This window comes from Bos grunniens, chromosome 13, assembly GCF_055505025.1.
Source record: "Bos grunniens cultivar Pamir isolate PY7600 chromosome 13, Bosgru_T2T1.0, whole genome shotgun sequence".
In the NCBI taxonomy this organism is placed as follows: Eukaryota; Metazoa; Chordata; class Mammalia; order Artiodactyla; family Bovidae; genus Bos; species Bos grunniens.
The window spans coordinates 50,080,938-50,099,510 of record NC_141177.1 but is presented as its reverse complement, the minus strand read 5'-3'; the positions used below and the strand labels follow the sequence as shown (position 1 = coordinate 50,099,510).

The 18,573-nt window shown below is 41.7% G+C and overlaps 1 protein-coding gene across 48 annotated transcripts in view; it reads left to right on the top strand.

Annotated features, from left to right (window-relative positions):
* ARHGAP12 (Rho GTPase activating protein 12) overlaps positions 1-18,573 on the top strand; it is a 118,167-nt gene that overhangs the window by 16,651 nt on the left and 82,943 nt on the right. For 30 of the 48 annotated variants that reach the window (XM_086334097.1, XM_086334086.1, XM_086334092.1 and 27 more), the window contains exons 2-3: positions 868-903; positions 2,906-3,669. In XM_086334097.1, coding sequence (XP_086190223.1) covers positions 2,989-3,669 — 681 coding nt within the window. In that variant the 5' untranslated portion in view covers positions 868-903; positions 2,906-2,988. Of the gene's footprint in view, positions 1-867; positions 904-2,905; positions 3,670-18,573 lie in introns of those variants that run through there. The other 18 variants (XM_086334098.1, XM_086334087.1, XM_086334093.1 and 15 more) reach the window with 2 other exon arrangements.

The window sequence follows — 18,573 nt, the reverse complement described above, 5'->3', positions numbered from 1 at the left end:
TTGCCCCTCCCCTTGCAGTTTACTCCTTATTCTTTTTGCTTCCTTTGCTCCTTTCCTGCGGATCAGTGTCTGACCAGCTCTGGTTCATCTGGGCGCCCCTAGCCTTCTGTGGATTCCCTTATTTGTTCATTATCTTCAAAGGTGTTTCTTAAATTGTTACTTCCTGGAAAGTAACAAATTGCCTGAGGGTAAGTATTTCAGTGTGGAATTTTGAAAAGCTGTAGTGAAAACCTTTTCTGTAGGTAAAAGGATTAACGCTCCTGGTGACTAATGTTCTGGTAATGCTTGAAAGTAAAGGCGGAATGATTGGAAGCTTAGAATTTCTATTTACCTGTCAGGAAGGACTGGGTGGATTTGGCAAGGTAGTTTCTGGCGGGGTAGATTCTGGATGTGGTGAAGTTTTGGGTGCCTGTTGGAACACCCCAGTGGATCTGGCGGTTGTGTCCTAGTTGTCTTTAATCTAGAAGACTCCCTCATTTCATGAAACTGTTTAAAGCATTCAGGTGCGTTTCTCATAGAATGTCTCACATCCCGGATTTATTCAATTTTTATAAAAGTTGTTTCTCATGTTAACAACTTTTAACATGAGAAACATGTTAAATTTTAAAAAGTCATTTCTGTCAGGATAACAAAGGTGGAAATGAAGTTGAAGCAAAGTGGAAATGAAGTAGGAGGGGCAGTGGTGAAGTATACTTTGTGTTTTTATGTGTTTGGAGGGTGTTGCTGGACACAGCCCTGATGTGCAGAATTGTTGGTGTTCCTTATAGCTGTTGTAAAAACAGTCATGCACTGCCAGTAACATCGCCTTCCTTAGTCTTCTTTCAGCAATCCTGGTTAAAATTAATGAAATTTATTTTTTTTTTATAGGTTTAAATGTAATGCTGGATGTTTAGTTCTTCTAAGGTACGTTTCTTATTTTTACTATTTTTTGAAACAGCATTACTCTATTAAATTCATTATCCAAGTAATTTGTTTCTACAAAGTAAATTTGAGTTGCAGAAATTGTGTGACTAGTTATCACCTGGGCTTTATCTGTTTTGGAGGATGTTGTCCTCAGGGTGTGGTGGTTATGGCACATACGGCGTCAATAATGCCGTGCCCAGTACTTGGGTGCTGAGGAAAATTGGTAGGCCGTTGTGGGACCTTGTGTAAACATTTCTGGTGTAGTCAAGAGTTACTCAGGTTTGCCTGAGAATTCTCGAGTATTGGGCTGAGTGTGTTTTCCTGGGGCTGCTGTATCAAACAAAGTGCTGCAAACTGTGGACTTAAACTACAGAAACTTGGGTCATTTCCTAGGGGTCCAGTGGTGAGGGCTCTGTGCTCCCACTGCAGGGTGTGTGGGTTCAATCCCTGGTCGAGGAACTGAGATCCTGCATGCTGTGTGGCGCGGTCAAAAACACCACCAAAAAAACCGGAAATGTGTCTACTTGTTTTGGAGCCGGAGGACTAAGTACTCCAGGGAGAACGCTTCCTCGCCTGTACCAGCCTCTGGCGCCTGCTGGCAGTCCTTGGTGTTCCTTAACTTGTAGCTGCTTCATCCCCAAGTTCTGCCTCTATCTACACGTGGTCATCTTCCTTTGTGTGTCTCCTCTGCTTATCTCCCCTCTTCCCTCCTTAGAAACACATTGGATTTTAGAAAAAATAGAGAAAGTGAAGTCACTCAGTTGTGTGCAACTCTTTGTGACCCCATGGACCATAGCCTACCAGGGTCCTCCGTCCATGGAATTTTCCAGGCAATAGTACTGGAGCGGGTTGCCATTTCTTTCTCCAGGGGATCTTCCCAACCCAGGGATTGAACCCGGGTCTCCTGCGTTGCAGGCAATCGCTTTACCATCTGAGCAACTGGGGAAGCCCATTGGATTTTGGGCCCACCCTAATCAGCACAACTCATCTGAGATTGACTGTATCTGCCAAGACCCTATGTCCAAGTATAGTCACATTCACAGGTCCTGTGTTAGGACTTAGACGTACCTTCTTGGGAAACCGCCTTCATCCCACAGTGGTTGGGGCCTGACTTGAATTGAGCAAAATCGAGCTCCTGTGATCATTTTGAAGCCTAAATGCTGTGTTTTACAAGGTACTAAAATATTTGAAATTGGTATAGAAATAAAAGTGAATCCTAGATTTCTTAAGCCAGGTTAGGTCTGTTTCTAGTAGATTTTGAGTGGTGTGTATATAATTTATTTTTGACATTTACAACTAAAAAGATTGGATATTTGTTGGAGTTTGTGGAATTCAGCTTAATGAGGATTGTGGTCCTCCTAGGGGAGTTGTAAGAGGAAACAAAAGTAAATTAGCAGTTTATTTTCTCTGTGTATTTTGCCTAAAAATAACTGGTGTTTTTTTCCCATTAGTACTAGGAAATTAAACTTACATATTTGGATCACTTTTTTTTTAAAAGCTCAGTCATACCCTTGATCATTTTAGAAAATAGAGAATTTTCGAGAATTCATTGAATGGCATTGAGGATCATTGAAATTGTAGCTTCAGCTTCAAAGAGGGTTTTAGGTGAGACACACAGTGAACCTGGCTTAATGCCTGGCCCTTGGTCAGTGCCTAACATGTATCATTGTTAGTGAGCCTTTCTGAGAGAGAGAAGGAGGTGTGAGCAGTCAGGAAGAGAAGGAGAGTTCCTCTCACCTCTTATTTTTGATAGTCGTATGTCTGACTGGTTAGCGTATTTGCCATTTCAGTCATTGGTTTGGCTTTGGTCATAAATGATTGAAAAATGTAGATTTCCTTTAGAATGAGAGCATTTTTACTTCAGGGTGGTAAATACAGTATTAGGCACAGGTTTAGTTTCTAGATTTGAGATTTGAAGGTATTGTTCTTTATCATGTGATGCTTGTGAATGAATATTAAAAATCCAGACCAGGTTAACTTTTTTCTGTATTCTCTTCCCCAGTTAAATAAAAACAGCTGCAGTGATCCACAAAGCCACAATGTGGCCAAGCGTCCTTTCTGAGAGGTGAATATTGCTGAGTGAAGATGGCTGACAGAGGCGGGAAGGCTCTTCCAGGGCCAGTGTACATCGAGGTGGAGTATGATTACGAGTACGAAGCGAAGGACAGGAAAATTGTGATAAAGCAAGGGGAGCGGTACCTCCTGGTGAAGAAGACCAATGACGACTGGTGGCAGGTCAAGCCAGACGAGAGTTCCAAAGCGTTCTACGTGCCGGCCCAGTACGTGAAAGAGGTGGGCCGCCGAGCCCTGATGCCACCAGTGAAGCCGGCCGCGGGGCTGCCGAACCACTCTGTGAAGACGGCGCAGAGTCTCCACCTCCAGAGGTCTTCGGAGAATGTGAACAGGTTGCCCGAGCTGTCAAGCTTTGGGAAGACATCCTCGTCTTCTGTTCAAGGAACAGGTCTTGTTCGTGATGCCAATCAGAATTTTGGGCCCACTTACATTCCAGGTCAGACCATCAACCTCAGCCTGGACCTGACCCACAATAATGGAAAACTCACCAGTGACTCACATTCTCCCAAAGTTCCTGGCCAGAATAGGACACGCTTATTTGGTCACTTTCCCGGTCCGGAGTTCTTGGAGGTAGAGAAACCTGGCTTCCCCCAGGAACAGTCTTGTGATTCAGCGGGAGAAGGCTCAGAACGGATCCAACAGGATTCGGAGTCTGGCGATGAGCTGAGCAGCAGCTCCACTGAGCAGATAAGGGTAAGACCGACTGACGGGTGGTGATGGAACACTTGTGCCACCTGCAGAACCATTTGATTATAGGTGTTATTATCTTTACAAATTTACTTTATCAAAGTATGGTGGTGTTAATTTCTGCTGTACAGCCGAGTAATTCATGTATACATATATATTTTTTTTCATATTTTTTCCATTTTGTTTACTACAGGATATTGAATATAGCTCCCAGTGCTATACAGTGCGACCTTGTTTTTTACAAATTCTTTATTATAGGTGTTATTTTAATTAAAATCTTTGTGAGACTTAAGAATTGTTTTGCTTTATGTTCAGAGTACATAGGCTTTTTTTTTAAACTTTATTTTCAGAGTACTTTATTTTTTTTTATTTCAAAGTATTTTTTTTTTACTATATTTTTAAATTTTACTTTATTTTCAGAGTACGTAGGTTTATCCAGAGAGAGAGAGAGAGAGAACATGTGAAATAACTTTTTGGCTGATGGAGGTTCACTTTAAGGTTTCCCTAAGTATTCCTGTTCCTCTGTAGGACTAGAACTGCCCCAAGTTTGGACACTTTTCTTTTACTAGAAAATTTTTGTTTTCTGACTGCACTTACTCTGACTGGTTTTTACTAAGTCTTCAAGTAATAATGAAAGTAAGGGAAAATGTCATAGGAATACTAACTCTTGTTGTTTGAAACTTGTTTATTAATTTGGAATATTTTAAAAATACAAAAATATATATGTATATAGAGAGAGAGAGAGCGAGCTTACACACTTTTATCTGTTCAAGCACTTTCGTGTCTTAAGTGTCTTGGAAAAAATTTTGTATCTATGGTTTGATTCCCCCCCCGTGCCCCGCCCTCTTGTGTGTTGTTTGAGATTAGTTTGTGCCAGTTTGTCAAGTAAAGTGAAGTAATTTTAAAAGCATGCATGAAATTGAAACCTGAATGTATTTAGAAAAGTTTAATATTAAGTGAATTTGATAAGTTTTGGGCCTAAAGCTCTGTTGTAAGATCTCATCAAATTAAGTCAGTGAGTAATTGTGAGGCTGCTCTTCAGTGTGGTCTGATTGTAATAAAACTAGTATGTTCTTTTTCTTTTATAGGCTTTAATTTTTCTCATGACGTTTTGAATGGAGATAGGAAAAAGGGAAGGTTCTCTAGAAAATCTTGTGATGCTTGAGGCCAAGGCAGTTGCATGAAGAGTGCTGCCAGCTTATCATCATTCGCCTTAGTCTTTTCTTCAGTCCTTTTGTGATACTTTGATGTAGAATATACAGCGTGTTCTGAAACTTTTCTGTACATGACTCCTTATTGTACCAGTTGCACTTGGGAAAGGCATGTGTTATCTTCTCCATCTGGCCATCACCACTGTTTCACACTTGAACTTAGGCTTTGTGTGTGGGCACACTAGAAGCCCTCTGTTCTTTTCATTGTGCTCATCTTAAATTCACTGTGTAGGTCATGCCTCCTGATCTCTCATGGACTGTTTGGAAATCCTGTTAGATTTTTCTAGCCAGACCCTGTCCTAACTCTTCATGGCAGTTGTTTCAAATCTTTTCCATTTTATTCAGTTCTCTGATTCACCTGCTTTTCCCTGTTCTCTTACCAGAGAGTCTTTCCTCCTATATCACAGCAGAAATGTAAGCCTTGGAATGGGAACTGCTTCTGTTTGGGAATGCGTGCCCAGCAGTTAATTGAACTGACTTTAGATTTGAATCTGGATCCATCTCTCTCTCTCTCTCTTTTTTTTTAAAAACTTTACAATATTGTATTGGTTTTGCCATACATCAGCATGAATCCGCCATGGGTGTACACGTGTTCCCCATCCTGAACCCCCGTCCCATCTCCTTCCCCATCCCATCCCTCTGGGTCATCCCAGTGCACCAGCCCCGAGCATCCTATATCATGCATCGAACCTGGACTGGCGATTTATTTCACATATGATATTATACATGTTTCAATGCTATTCTCCCAAATCATCCCACCCCCGCCCTCTCCCATAGAGTCTGTAGTCTATAAGACTGTTCTACACATCTGTGTCTCTTTTGCTGTCTTGCATACAGGGTTATCGTTAACCATCTTTCTAAATTCCGTGTATATGCGTTAGTATACTGTATTGGTGTTTTTCTTTCTGGCTTACTTCACTCTGCATATCTCTTACCAGCTGAGTGATGATTGGGGCAAATTGCTTAACTTCTATGTATCTGTTTGCTCCTCTTGATGTGGGGATCACAGGTGAGTTACTTTGTACCTCACATGCTTAGAACTGTGCCTGGCCTGTAAGTAAGTAGGTAGGTCTCTACTGCTGCTTGGTAACTTACTCTCAGATCTCCTGGCTTAAAACAGTAAACATTTATTCTCTCACAGTTTCTGTGGGTCAGTCATTTAGAAGCAGTGTATTTGGCGGTTTTAAAGGCGTAGGGTCTCTCATGAAGTTGCTGTCTCATGAAGGCTTGGCCAGGCAGGGGCAGCTGCCTCTAGGATGGTCACTCACGTGGGGCTGGTTGGGCCTCTCTGCAGATACTTGGATATTGCATCTAGCTTTTCCCTCAGAAGGAGGTGCGTTGTCTTCTTATGGTCTGAAGTTGGAAGTTGCACGCTGTCACATCTGACCACACACCCTGTTCTCTGTGGAGGAGACCCCGCAGGGTGTGAGGGTCAGATGCTGGACGCTGGGGCCGGCTGTCCCAGTGTGCACGCAGTACCACAGAGCTGTCCGCCCTGTTGTTGTCGTTGCTGTCACTGTATTGCCACCATGAAACCTACGAGTGCGTCTGTCCACAGTCATCTCTCCCGGTGCAGGCTGTGCAGGCGTGGCCTCTCCTGTCAGAGAGTGGCCTGTTCATATTTGTTCCTTCTTTTTCAGAAACCTCTTATCAAACATTGTGTAGGGGTATGCTCATGTGGCTTTAAAGTCATTATTTACCAAGTTTGTCCCTTCAGTATGTAAATTTGCTCATTTTTTTCTGTTTTAATAAAGCTTTTCAGTAGTACCTTCCCCTCTGAGCATCACCTTCCCCTCTTTACTGGCAGCTTCTGGGAAGAGTTGCGCGTGTTTACTTCTCTGCATCTGCTCATTTCCTGCTCCTTCCGTAATCTGTTCTCGTATGGCTTCAGCACCCCATGTAAACAGCTTCTGCTGAAAGCTACCCATGGTCTCATTGTTGACCAATTTACAGACAATTAGGATATTTTTATATGTAATCAATACCATGATTACAGTGAACAATATGAATAATCAAAAGGCAGTGTAAAGTAATTTTTCATTGAGGCATATCACGTAATCCATTGTGTGCATTGTACTAATCTTGATGGCTTTGTGCTTCTGCACAGCCGTGAGCCCCCTCTCAGTCAGCAGCCACACCCCTACCCTCCATTTTTCTGCTAGGAGATTTCCGTTTTTCTGACATACTACCATTGATCAGTCTCCTTTAATTAAACTTTGCATTCTGAGAAGATTGTAGCTTCTTAAGCAATTGTAGGAAGTCATTTGGAGGGCTCGCCTGTGCCCTCTGTACCTGCAGTGGTGACATCTTGGATAACACCACAGTTGAAGTGTCGACGTTGGTACAGTCAGATGCTGACCATTTCCATCAACAGGAGGACCCCTTATCACCACACCCGCTACCCCCCCACCCCCGAAGCTACTTAACCCCTCGTGGCCACTAATCGGTTCTTCATTTTTATAATACGGTCATTTCAGGAGTAGTATATAAATGGACTTAAAGCCTGTTTAACCCTTTGGGGTTGACTTTGATTCAGCATAATTCTTGAGAGATTGGTGCAGGTTGTTGCTGTATCAGTGTTCTTTTTGTTGATGACTAGTATTCCGTGGTATGGATGTACTGTGCTTCACCTGGCTATTGCCAACAAAGCTGCTACATGTAAACATTCCTGCACAGATTTTTCTGTGAATTTACCTTTTTATTTCTCTGCCGTAAATGCCCATGAGTATAATTGCTGTGTGCATGTTTGATTTTTCAAGAAACTGCCAAACTATTTTCCAGAGTGGCCATACATCTTAACGTTTATACCATTAATAGCGGTGCTTATGATCCAGGTTCTCTGCGTGCTCAGCAGCAGTTGGTGTTGTCACTTGTTTTTTCTCTTTTTTTGTCTCCACTGGGTTTTTGTTGTGGCACATGGACTTCTCTCTCGTTGTGGGTGGGCTTAGTTGCCCCATCAGGGACCAAACCTGTAACCCCTGAATTGGAAGGTGGATCCTTAACCACTGGTCCACCCAGGAAGCCCCTGTGTCACTTTGGCCATTCTGATAGGTATGTAGTAGTAGGTTGTGGTTTTAATTTGCATTTCCCTATCATTGAACCTCTTTCATGTGCTTATTTGCCATCAGTAGATCCTTTTCATTCAGTGTTTCTTCATGGTTTTGCTTTTTTTTTTTTTATTGTGATGGTGTGGCTTTGTGTGTGTTTTTTGGTATTTTGATATTTGTGTGGGACATGACTGAGCAACTGACACTCTCACTTTCACTTTGGTACTTATCGTGTTTTCAGTTTGGGAAATTTCTATTGACGTATCTTCACGCTCACTGATTCTTTTCCCATCCATGTCCAGTCTACTGATCATCACTTCACAGCCATTTTGTCTGTTACAGCGCTTTAGTTTGTAGCATTTCTTTTTTATTCTGTCTGAGATTTCCCACTCCTCTGCTTGAATTACTCATTTCTTGTAGTATTTTGTCTACTTTTTCTTTCACAGCCCTTAAGATATTAAAAGCAGTTATTTTGAATTGCCTGTCTGACAACCCCAGCATCTGCGCCGTGCCTGAGTTTGGCGCTGTAGTGTGGCTGGCGTTCTCAGTGCCTTGGCTGTGCTTGGAGTTTTTCCTGAGAGCCGCCTGTGTGTTGTTGGGCCTCTATTGTGCAGTGTTAGGTTGCTGCTGCTGCTGCTGCTAAGTTGCTTCATTCGTGTTCCACTCTGTATGACCCCATAGACAGGAGCCCACCAGGCTCCCCCGTCCCTGGGATTCTCCAGGCAAGAACACTGGAGTGGGTTGCCATTTCCTTCTCCAATGCAGGAAAGTGAAAAGTGAAAGTGAAGTCGCTCAGTCGTGTCCGACTCTTCGTGACCCCATGGACTGCAGCCTACCAGGCTCCTCCGTCCATGGGATTTTCCAGGCAAGAGTACTGGAGTGGCTTGCCATTGCCTTCTCCAGTGTTAGGTTAACCTCGCTAAAAATTGTTGTTGTTGTTGTTGAGTTGCTAAGTTGTGTTCGACTCTTGCGATTCTATGGGCTGTAGCCCGCCAGGCTCCTCTGCTCATGGGATTTCTCCAGGCAAGAATACTGGAGTGGGTTGCCATTTCCTTCTCCAGGGGGCCTTCCCAACTCAAGGATGGAACCCGTATCTCCTACATTGGGAGGCAGATTCTTCTTTAACACTGAGCCACCTGGGAAGCCCGGCTAGAAATTGGACTGTTTTTAATGTTTGATGTGGGTATCAGAGGCTTGAACTTCTTTAAGTCCACATGTTTTGGGCCTTCTCATTAGTGAGAGTTCCTCATTAGTGTCTGGTTCCCCAGTAAATCTCTGTGTTGCCTTTTCTGGCTGGGGGTGCTGAAATGCCTCATTGCTTGCCCCACATGGCCCCACTGATCTCCTGCTCAGGAAGGGCTCCTTGCTGCTCGGCACTGGCGGAAGCTCTGATTCCTCACTCAGCCTTCTCTGTTGGGCGTGTGTGTGTGGTGCGGTGGTGGTGAGGGGACGTCTGTGACCATCCGGCAGTGGTCGCCCTGGTTCCTTCCCCTGCCTTCTCTGACGCCACCTTGGTGGGGCTCTGGGGTGTCTGTCACCACTGGTGGTCTGTGGGTGGAATCGTTGGTTTGTTCTGTGGCATTTGGCCGGACTAGAGTGTTAATATCCAAAGCTTTCAGTCTTGCTGGTCTTCCCCTTTCCTGGATCTCTTGCTCCATCTGCAGCAGGGATTTGGTGGGGCTCTTTTGGTCAGTGCCTGTTGGTGTTTCTGGATTTGCTGACTTCCCTCTTCAAACTTGGATGGATGAAGCCACAAGTAAGCTCAGGGAGCTCATCAGCCTGTGGTTCCTTGGGTCCTGAGGTCATAGGAGGTTTATCTTCTCTCTGCCTTTGAGTCGTCTTCTGTTTGTTTTATATGTTTTTATTTATACCTAAGTGAGGGATAGGATAAAGTACCTTTCTTTCCCCCAGAACTGGAAGTGATTGGAAAGTTTTTAATGGTAGTTTTAAAGTGTTTTAAGTGTTCCGTATCTTGATCACCTAACAGTCTTGGTTAGAGGGTGGCCTCTCTGCCGCTCAGCAGTGGCAGGGGAGGGTCTCTCGTCATGAGCTTCCGCTGTGCCCTGTCCTTTTGCTTTGGTGTACTCATCACACTTCTGCTTGTTTTCTTTCTTCTCATGAGTCAGTCTATAGGAGTCTCCAAGGCCAAGCTCCCTACTGTGTCTGGTTCATTTCTGTATTTCCGGTGCCTAGGATAGTACCCGGTACCCTGAAGAGGGAAATGGCAGCCCACTCTAGTATAAGAATACTATGGACAGTATGGATGCCTGGGAAATCCTATGGACAGAGGAGCCTGGTGGGCTACAAAAGATTTGGACACAACTTGGTGACTAAACAACGGCAATGACGTGTAGTAGATGTGCCGGATATAATGAGGATCAGTGTTTAGCTATAGATACATGGAAGGGGAGACCTGGATTAATATCCCGTCAAAGATGCATGTTTCTGTTTGAAGTCATTTTCTGTTTAAAAGTCATCCAAAAGTGCTGTGTGACCTGTGACACAGCATAGGGTTTATGAAGAGTGTTATTAGAGAGATGAAGTTAGAGGCAAAAAGCTGTGATGCAATATAGATATTCCAAAATTTGAGTCAAAGAAAATCATAAAATTGAATTCACCTCCCTGCCCCACCCCCCATTAAAATAGACATATCATACGCAGTGTCTTCATCAGAACAACATTTTTTTTTTGTCGTGCCGTGTGGCATGTGAGATCTTAGTTCCCCAGCTAGGGATGGAAGCCGTGCCCCCTGCAGTGGAAATGCAGAGACCTAACCACTGGACTGCCAGGAAGGTCCCCAGAGCAACAAGTTTTTAGGTCATTTCAGAGTTTATACTAATGGTTGATCTGAGGATGAAACTGAAAAATCAGTGTTAGTTCAGTGCTCCAAGCCTTCGAACAGCTTAAAAAGAGTGCACTTTGCTCCTGATGTCCTATTTTTCTCTCATGATCTCATTAATATTCCTTTAATATATGTCTTACCAGCCTTGAGTGTCAAGTTTCCTGATTCCCTGTAGTTCGAAAATGAGGTCTAAAGCTGGAGAGTCGAGATGGCAGACTTTCATCTGTGAGGCTAACGGGATGCCAGAGGGAGAACGATGACTTTAGGAAGAAGGCCAGAATGCTGTCAAGCTTAGAATCATGTTATTTTAAAAATACAATATGAATATTTATGATGACTGTAAATCTAATAATGTTTAAATTATGTTTATAATAGCTTCTTATGTTGGCAGATATATTTATAGAAAGAATTTCTTCTTTGACAGTGCCAACTCAATGTATTTCTGCCCTTTGAAGTCTAATATTAAATTAATCTGGAAAATTTTATATATGGAGCTGTTCATCAACATTTCAAGATGTTATCATTGTGTACTGGGCTCATAAAATCACCCCTCTAATTTTTATAGATTTAAGCTTTGTTTCTAATTCAAAAATATTTAAGTATTTCCTTTTAGTCTTCATTCCCAAATTATGTGGACTATTTATATAGATGTTTATTGTATTAAAAAATACAAGACTTTAATTATACATGCGTATGCACAGCTGTGTATTTACCAAGTAAGAGTCACACTGTGTGTGCAGTTGCACTCTAGGGAGTATTTAAAAGATACCTATTATACAAACTATTTATTAAACAAAGAAGAATGCTGAGAGATGTAATTTTTCAGGCTAATTGGATTTTTTGGTTGATTCAGGATTAGGTATAAAAGGTTTCAGTGTTTGTTAGAGATTTTCCTAAATCTGTTTCCACAAAGATGGTGCTGAATCTAAAAACAGATATAAATTAGCTTTGTATAGCGCCAGCTAATAATGTCCCCTTTCATCCAAATCCTCGTTTGCCATTGGTAGATCTTTCTGTTAAGTCCTTCCCCTGCCATGCTGCTGGAACCAGGACTTAGCTGTCTTAAAATTTGCTGAAATGCTGCTTTGTCACCTGCTCAGACTCACCACAAACTTCCTGTTTAATTTATTGCTTTACAGCAGTTCGGAAATTAGAAATTTTAGGAGATTTGGGGGCTGATGACTTCTGCTAGATAATGGCTTGACTATGTTTTCGTGAATTTGTCTGAAAACCTAATCTTCAGTATTTACATCATAATTGTCTTTGGTCAAGTGTGAATGAAGTCCAGTGTCTTACTTAGAAAGCAGTTGGAATCGTCTCTTGAGTACTGTTGTTGTTATTATTTTAAAATATTTTCTTGATTGCACTTGAGGGCAAGTGGGCTCTTAGTTCCCTGACCAGGGACTGAACCCATGCCCCCTGCATTGGAAACTTGGAGTCCCAACTACTGGTTTGCTAGGAAAGTCCTCCCGCCTCTCTTGTTTTGGGTATTGTTTATTTTAGTTTTAAAATTTAGGGCAGTGAACTTAGAATAGATGTGGCTTTCGAGATTTGAAACCTGCTGCTGTGTAGTTGTATGTCCACGGGCAGGTTCTGAACTCAGTCTTCTGATCTCTGAAAATGGAGCTGAGAATTGGGCTTCAGCAGCTGCAGCTCGCAGGCTCTGGTTTAGACTCAGGAGTTGAGGCGCATGGGTTCAGTCGGTCCATGGCATGTGGGATCTTCCCAGACCAGGGCTTGTCCCCTGCATTGGCAGGTGGATTCTTAACCACTGGACCACCAGGAAAGTCCCCTCAGTAATTTTCTTATCCTGTTAACCTATCGTGGCAAGTAGTAATGTGGTTTGATTGACATTTCAGTTTCACTCCATTTCTTTGACTGTCCCTTGCTTTGAGCATATAAAGTACTAATGGGTGGTAAGAAGTAAAGGAAAAGGATTCTAATAATCTGCAAAAATGATCACCACCTCCACACAATGGAGAGTTGTTGGTATTAAAATGGAATCATAGTGCAGTAATATTTTAATTAGTGACATTCCTGAGAGTGACAGGATCAGCAGTGTTTTTTTGGGTGGTATTGTTATTTTGACTTTTTCCTCTGTAATCAACCTGATCACAACTGTAAATAAAGAGAGCCACGCTTAGGCAAAATTGTGAGGTTTTTCAGCTGCAGCATCCTTTTGGCTTTGTTTTCTTTATATTCTCCTTCTCTGAGTAGTGTTTGGGAAACACCATCTTCTGTTTCTGCTCTCTGGGATCATCATCTGTCAAACTTTTCTACTAAATCAAAACAGGAAAGAATAAAAGTTTTTTTGTTTGGTTTTATGTGTTTGACTACATACACGTTCATACAGTCCCAGGAGTCTTATTAGAATTTGATGGAAAGTGAACTCCTTTCTCAAGAAATGCACACACATTTACACCAAATTTTGCTCTAATTTCATGGTATCCAGAAACCCAGATTATTAAAGTGAAGATTTTGGACAAAGGAATTATGGAGTGAAAATTGATGAATCTTCTTTAAGGAAGTTTAGGCATGAATGTCTAATTATGTGGAAATTTGGGAGAGAAACTAGATCTGTTTGAAATTACAGATGGGTCAAACCTGAAGGCAAAATTAATTGAGATCTCTTAGGATGACTGCTCTTATTCTCCTTGGCATGCCTTCTATTCTCCAGGAGAAGAGCACCTGCTTCTAACTGTTGGGGGTCTTCACTCAGAAACTGCTGGTATTAGAAAGTAAATGCTTTATTATCTGTCATTAGCTTCCTTCTGGAACAGAGCCTCTTAATTTAGCATTGATCTGCTTACCAGGCCCCTTTCTCTTGTTTGGTTGCGCCCTTTCTGAGCATCTAGTGAAAACCATAGGCCATCTTTCCAATAAAACACCTGCATGTATATTCATGCATGCCCCTGAGCTTAGAGTCCACATAGAACTTCTTACATTCTCCTCCTCTTCACGTCTTTCCTGACCTTTTTTTTTTTTACCTTTTCCTTTTCTAAGACAAGTCGGTCTCTTCTTTCGGTTCAGTTGAGTTCAGTCTCTCGGTCGTGTCCAACTCTTTGCAGCCCCATGGACTGCAGCACGCCAGGCTTCCCTGGTCTCTTCTTTACCTTTCTTCTAACCTTTACCTGTCCTTCTGCCTCATGATTCCTAGATGCATTTTACCTTTTTTCTGCTTTAATTCTTGTCTTTTAGTCAGAGCTTAAGGGTAGAAACCCAGCTGTGTCCTGTTTAAGCAAAAGTGAATTTATTGACTCACATAACCAAATTGCAGGATGGATTTATGTATGTAGGTGTTAAGGGTGATTGGAACTGGGGCCTTTTCACTGTGAGGATTGCTTTTTTTAAAAATATTTTTGGCTGTGCTGGGTCTTTGTCACTATGTACAGGCTTTCTCTAATTGTGGTGAGTAGGGGTCTTCATTGCTGTGCATGGGCTTCTCATTGTGGTGGCTTCTCGTTGCGGAGCATGGACTCTAGGCGCACGGACTCAGTTTTGGCGCATGGGCTTAGTCGCTCCATGTCACGTGGGGTCTGCCTGGACTAGGGATCGAACCTGTGTCAGGGAAGGCCTATCAGGATTCCTTTTATCCTTTTTCTCTCTCATCTCTGATTCTCTCTCCACGATGCCGTCATTCTTCCAAACAGACGTCTTCCCCATGGCTGTAGACAAGTTGCTGCTGGGCACTGGGGTCACATTCTTAGTTTTTCTATCAGAGCATCTGTTTTTCCTCCCGTAATTCTAGTTCAGAAAATCTTGGAGAAGGAATTGACTTGGCTTGCGATATTCTTATGCTTATGACCTGGGCATGGTTGGACCCTACCCAAACTGCATAGATGAAATCTGAGGAAAAGCACTTCCCCTAAAGAAGTGGCAGACATGCTGTTCCCAGAATAAGGGAGAGTGCTGGGCAAGCAGACAATAGCAGGTGACCACATCCTCTTCTGAGGTTCAGTCTTGGGTCTTCCTACTTCATGCCCATTCTGTGCCAGCTCAGTCACCAAGTGCTGTGAAGGCCAGGGGAAGAGCTGGCCACGACGCCGTTACCAGGCTGATTCTAGTCTGGCACAGGACGAGCAACGTGATATTCCCTGTGTACATGTCCTACCCTTCAGATTGTCGTCCTTAAAGCCAAAGATTGTATCCTGCCTATTTCTGCCAGCAAATTTCTGACAAGATATAAGACAGTCAGTAATCTGTGTGGTGAAGGCAATATTGAGTTTTTTTTTTTAATTAAAAGAAATTTAAAAATGTTTTGGCCATGCTGCGTGGCATGTGAGATCTTAATTCCCTGACCAGAAATCCAACCCATGCCTGCTGCAGTGGAAGCGCAGAGTCTTAACCACTGGACTGCCAGGAAAGTCCCAGGGCAATACTGATTTTTTTTTTTAATAGCAACTTAGGGGAATTCCCTGGTGATCCAGTGGTTAAGACTCCTTGCTTTCATTCCTGAGGGGATGGGCTCAATCCCTGGTCTGGAAACTAAGACCGTCAAACTGTGCCATGCAGCCCTTCCCCCCAAAAAAGGTGGGGGGAGCAACTTAAAATGCTTAATGTGATATATCTGTAATTGATAATAGATGAACTTGTGATGGTTAAATTTTGTGTCAGTTTGGTTAGACCATGGTGCCGAGATATTTGGTCAAACATTATTTGACCAAATGGATATTTCTGTGAAGGTATCTTTTGGGATGAGATTAACATGTAAATTGGGAGACTCTGAGTAAAGCGGATTGTCCTCCATTTTGTGGGTGGGCCCCCTCCAGTCAGTTGAAGGTTTTAATAGCACAGAGAACAGAACCTCCCCTTGGTAAGAAGGAATTCTACCAGCAGACTACCTTTGAGCTCAACTGCTGTTCTTGCCTTGGTCTCCCGGCCTGCCTTGCAGGTTTTGGACTGGCCGAACCTTCACAATTTCATGAGCCAGTTCCTGAAAGTAAATCTCTGTGTCTGCCTACCTACCTCCATCCATCCATCCATCCATCTTACATCTTGTATCTCTTTTTGTGGAGAGCTCTAATACACAGGTTACAGCCATGGACTGCTCCAGGCATTTATCATCGCAGTCAGATCCAGAACAAAGGCCTGAAGTTCACGTGTGAAACCCTTTGCAGGGACGTCCCCCCTTAGCTTAATTGTCTTGGACTCATCTACGGATCAATTGCGCTGGTAGGTGGGTTGAGCACTCTTCTACATCAGCCCCTTCACAAAGAAGGTGTGAGGTGTGCAGGTGGTGTAATTGGCATTTCCATCAGAATCTCATCATTTGGTGGAGAGCAGATAATCGAAGAAAGGATGGGGCTGGTGCCTAGGTCCTGGAGGCTTACTCGGTAGTCAGAAGCAATAAATGTTCATATGGTACAATTATTTGCTGTACATTGGAATATATCTATCTTTTGGAATGTGGAATGATTGCATTCTTTATGTTTTAGAATTCCTGGATACTGTGTAAGATCGATTGGATATAAATTTCTTCACATCTGTAGACTGATTCTGATAGTCTTTAATGCATGAATTTTCCAACCTATGATTTTAAAAAGTCTTAGACATTGTTTAAAGATTAAAATCACAGTATCAGTTGACTTGAGATTTTAGAAATTTCTCTGTCTCTTTAGATATATGTATGTATACATACACAGACATAATTTTAGTATGATAGTAGCGAAGCAGTAGAAAAAGATGGTTGAAAAGTTGATATAATTTTAATAGTCATTAAAAAAATGTGTATATTAAAAATGTTCTATGTTTTCACCCTGTTTTCTTTCTCGGAAAGAATTTGTTAACTAGGTGACATAGCAACAAAAACAACAGATGTGGAAACATTTTTGCTTTTTTGTTGAGAAAAATCTCATCTGTATGCATAGAATATCTTTAGCAATTGCTTCAGTAAATGCCAGACAGATGGTGTAAACTCAGAATGACTCCTCAAACAATTTTATCACAACAATTATTTTGAAGCATATTATAACAACACTCGAGCTCAGATTTCTGGGAAATCATGAATGTAACTAGGTACACAAAGAGGGAAAGGACTAGACTTCTAAACCAGAGAAATTTGTGTCTATGAGATGCTTAATTTCTAAAGCCCTCTTTTCATAACCTGTGGTTGAATACTATCTGTTTTTCTGTCTCATAGAGTGGAATTCAGTAACTTAAAAGTGGTTGAAGGTAGGTAAGTGACAGGTTGGCCTTAAAAGAGAAGTAGAAAAATAAAGAGCTAGAGGGAGTTCATGGATATTAATATTATAGTGAAAGAGAATGGTGGAAGGAACCCAGTCATTGTTAGTTGGGCATCTTTGCTGTGTCATGTGCTGGAATAGATGGTTACATGTGTGCTTGCTTCACAGCTCTCTTTTTACATTGAAGAAACAATTGCATATTTTCAGTTTATGAAGTCATGGGAGTATTTATACCCTTAAAATACTTTAAAATAATTATATCAAAATCCTGACTTTGAGCTGTGTGAGTCTAACCAGTTTTTTCATGGAACACCAATTGTATTTGAAAGAATGGCGGACAAACTGCTTCTTCACAGCAGGCGTTTGTTAGACATTCTCTCTCAAAAATGAACAAAGTAAGGCTGTCTCTTAGGGAAAAAAAAAGATTTGTGTTGCAAATGATAAAAATCAAGATTTCAAGTGAAAATTAGAATCTTGAAAACTTGCATCTGCTACCACGAACTTATAGTTTTTCAGTTTTAAGACTTTCCTGATGAAAGTGATGATGTTAAGGATTTTGTGTTCGGTTTTTGTTTTTGATATCATGTAATGAAATGTTTCAACATTCGGAAAATAAGATAAGCCTAACTCAGTAGATTAAAAATTTTCAAGTGATCAATGCATGATGGATACAGGAATCTTTCAAGGACAAGGTAGACCAGTGGATTTTAATTTGACAAAGTACTAATAGTTAATTGGTGTGATTTTATTTAGTTATTAAAAAATTTTTTTAAATGTCTTTTTTTGGCTGTGCTGGGTCTTCACTGCTGCACGGGCATTCTCTAGTTGTGGCAAGTTGGGGCTACTCTCTTGTTCGTAGTATCGAACTTCTCATTGTGGTGATGTCTCTTGTTGAGGAGCACAGACGTGGGCTTCAGTAGTTGTGTGTTCAGGCTTAGTTGCTCCGTGGCATATTGGCTTTTCCTGGACCAGGGATCAAACTCATGTTCCTGGCATTTGGCGAGTGTATTCTTGACCATTGGACCACCAGAGAAGTCCAAATTGATGTGATTGTAGATTCCACATTTCAATGAACCTTTAAGAAACTACTACTCATTGAGTTTTGGAGGAATGTCAAAGAATGTCCACAATTACCTGAAAAGCCTATTAAAATATTTGTCCTTTTATTATCTGCATAAGACCATTTTTTGTTTATGTACTTCAGCTGGAGCAACACATTGCAAAGATTTAATGTGGAAGCACTTTTGAGAATCCAGATAATGAAGAGATTTGTAAATGTAAAATGGTGCTGTTTCCCTCACTAACATTTTTTGGGAGACCATCATTATTTTTCTAAATACATATTCATACTAGCATGTGACAGGTTTATTATTTTGAAATAAATTTAACAATTAATTTAAAAATTTCCTTTTAGTTTTAACTTAAAATACTATACATCAGTAGATATAACCTCCGTGAGCAAAAGCTCTTCTGTATCCCAGGTAATTTTTAAGAGTGTAAAGGGGCTCTCAGACCAAAACTGTTTTTGAGAATGCTATTTTGGTGAAAGGGTGTGCACGTAGCTCAGAAAGCAGTATTTGAGGGAGGCCTTGTAGGATTCTTCTCCTTAGAATCAAATGCCTTTATGT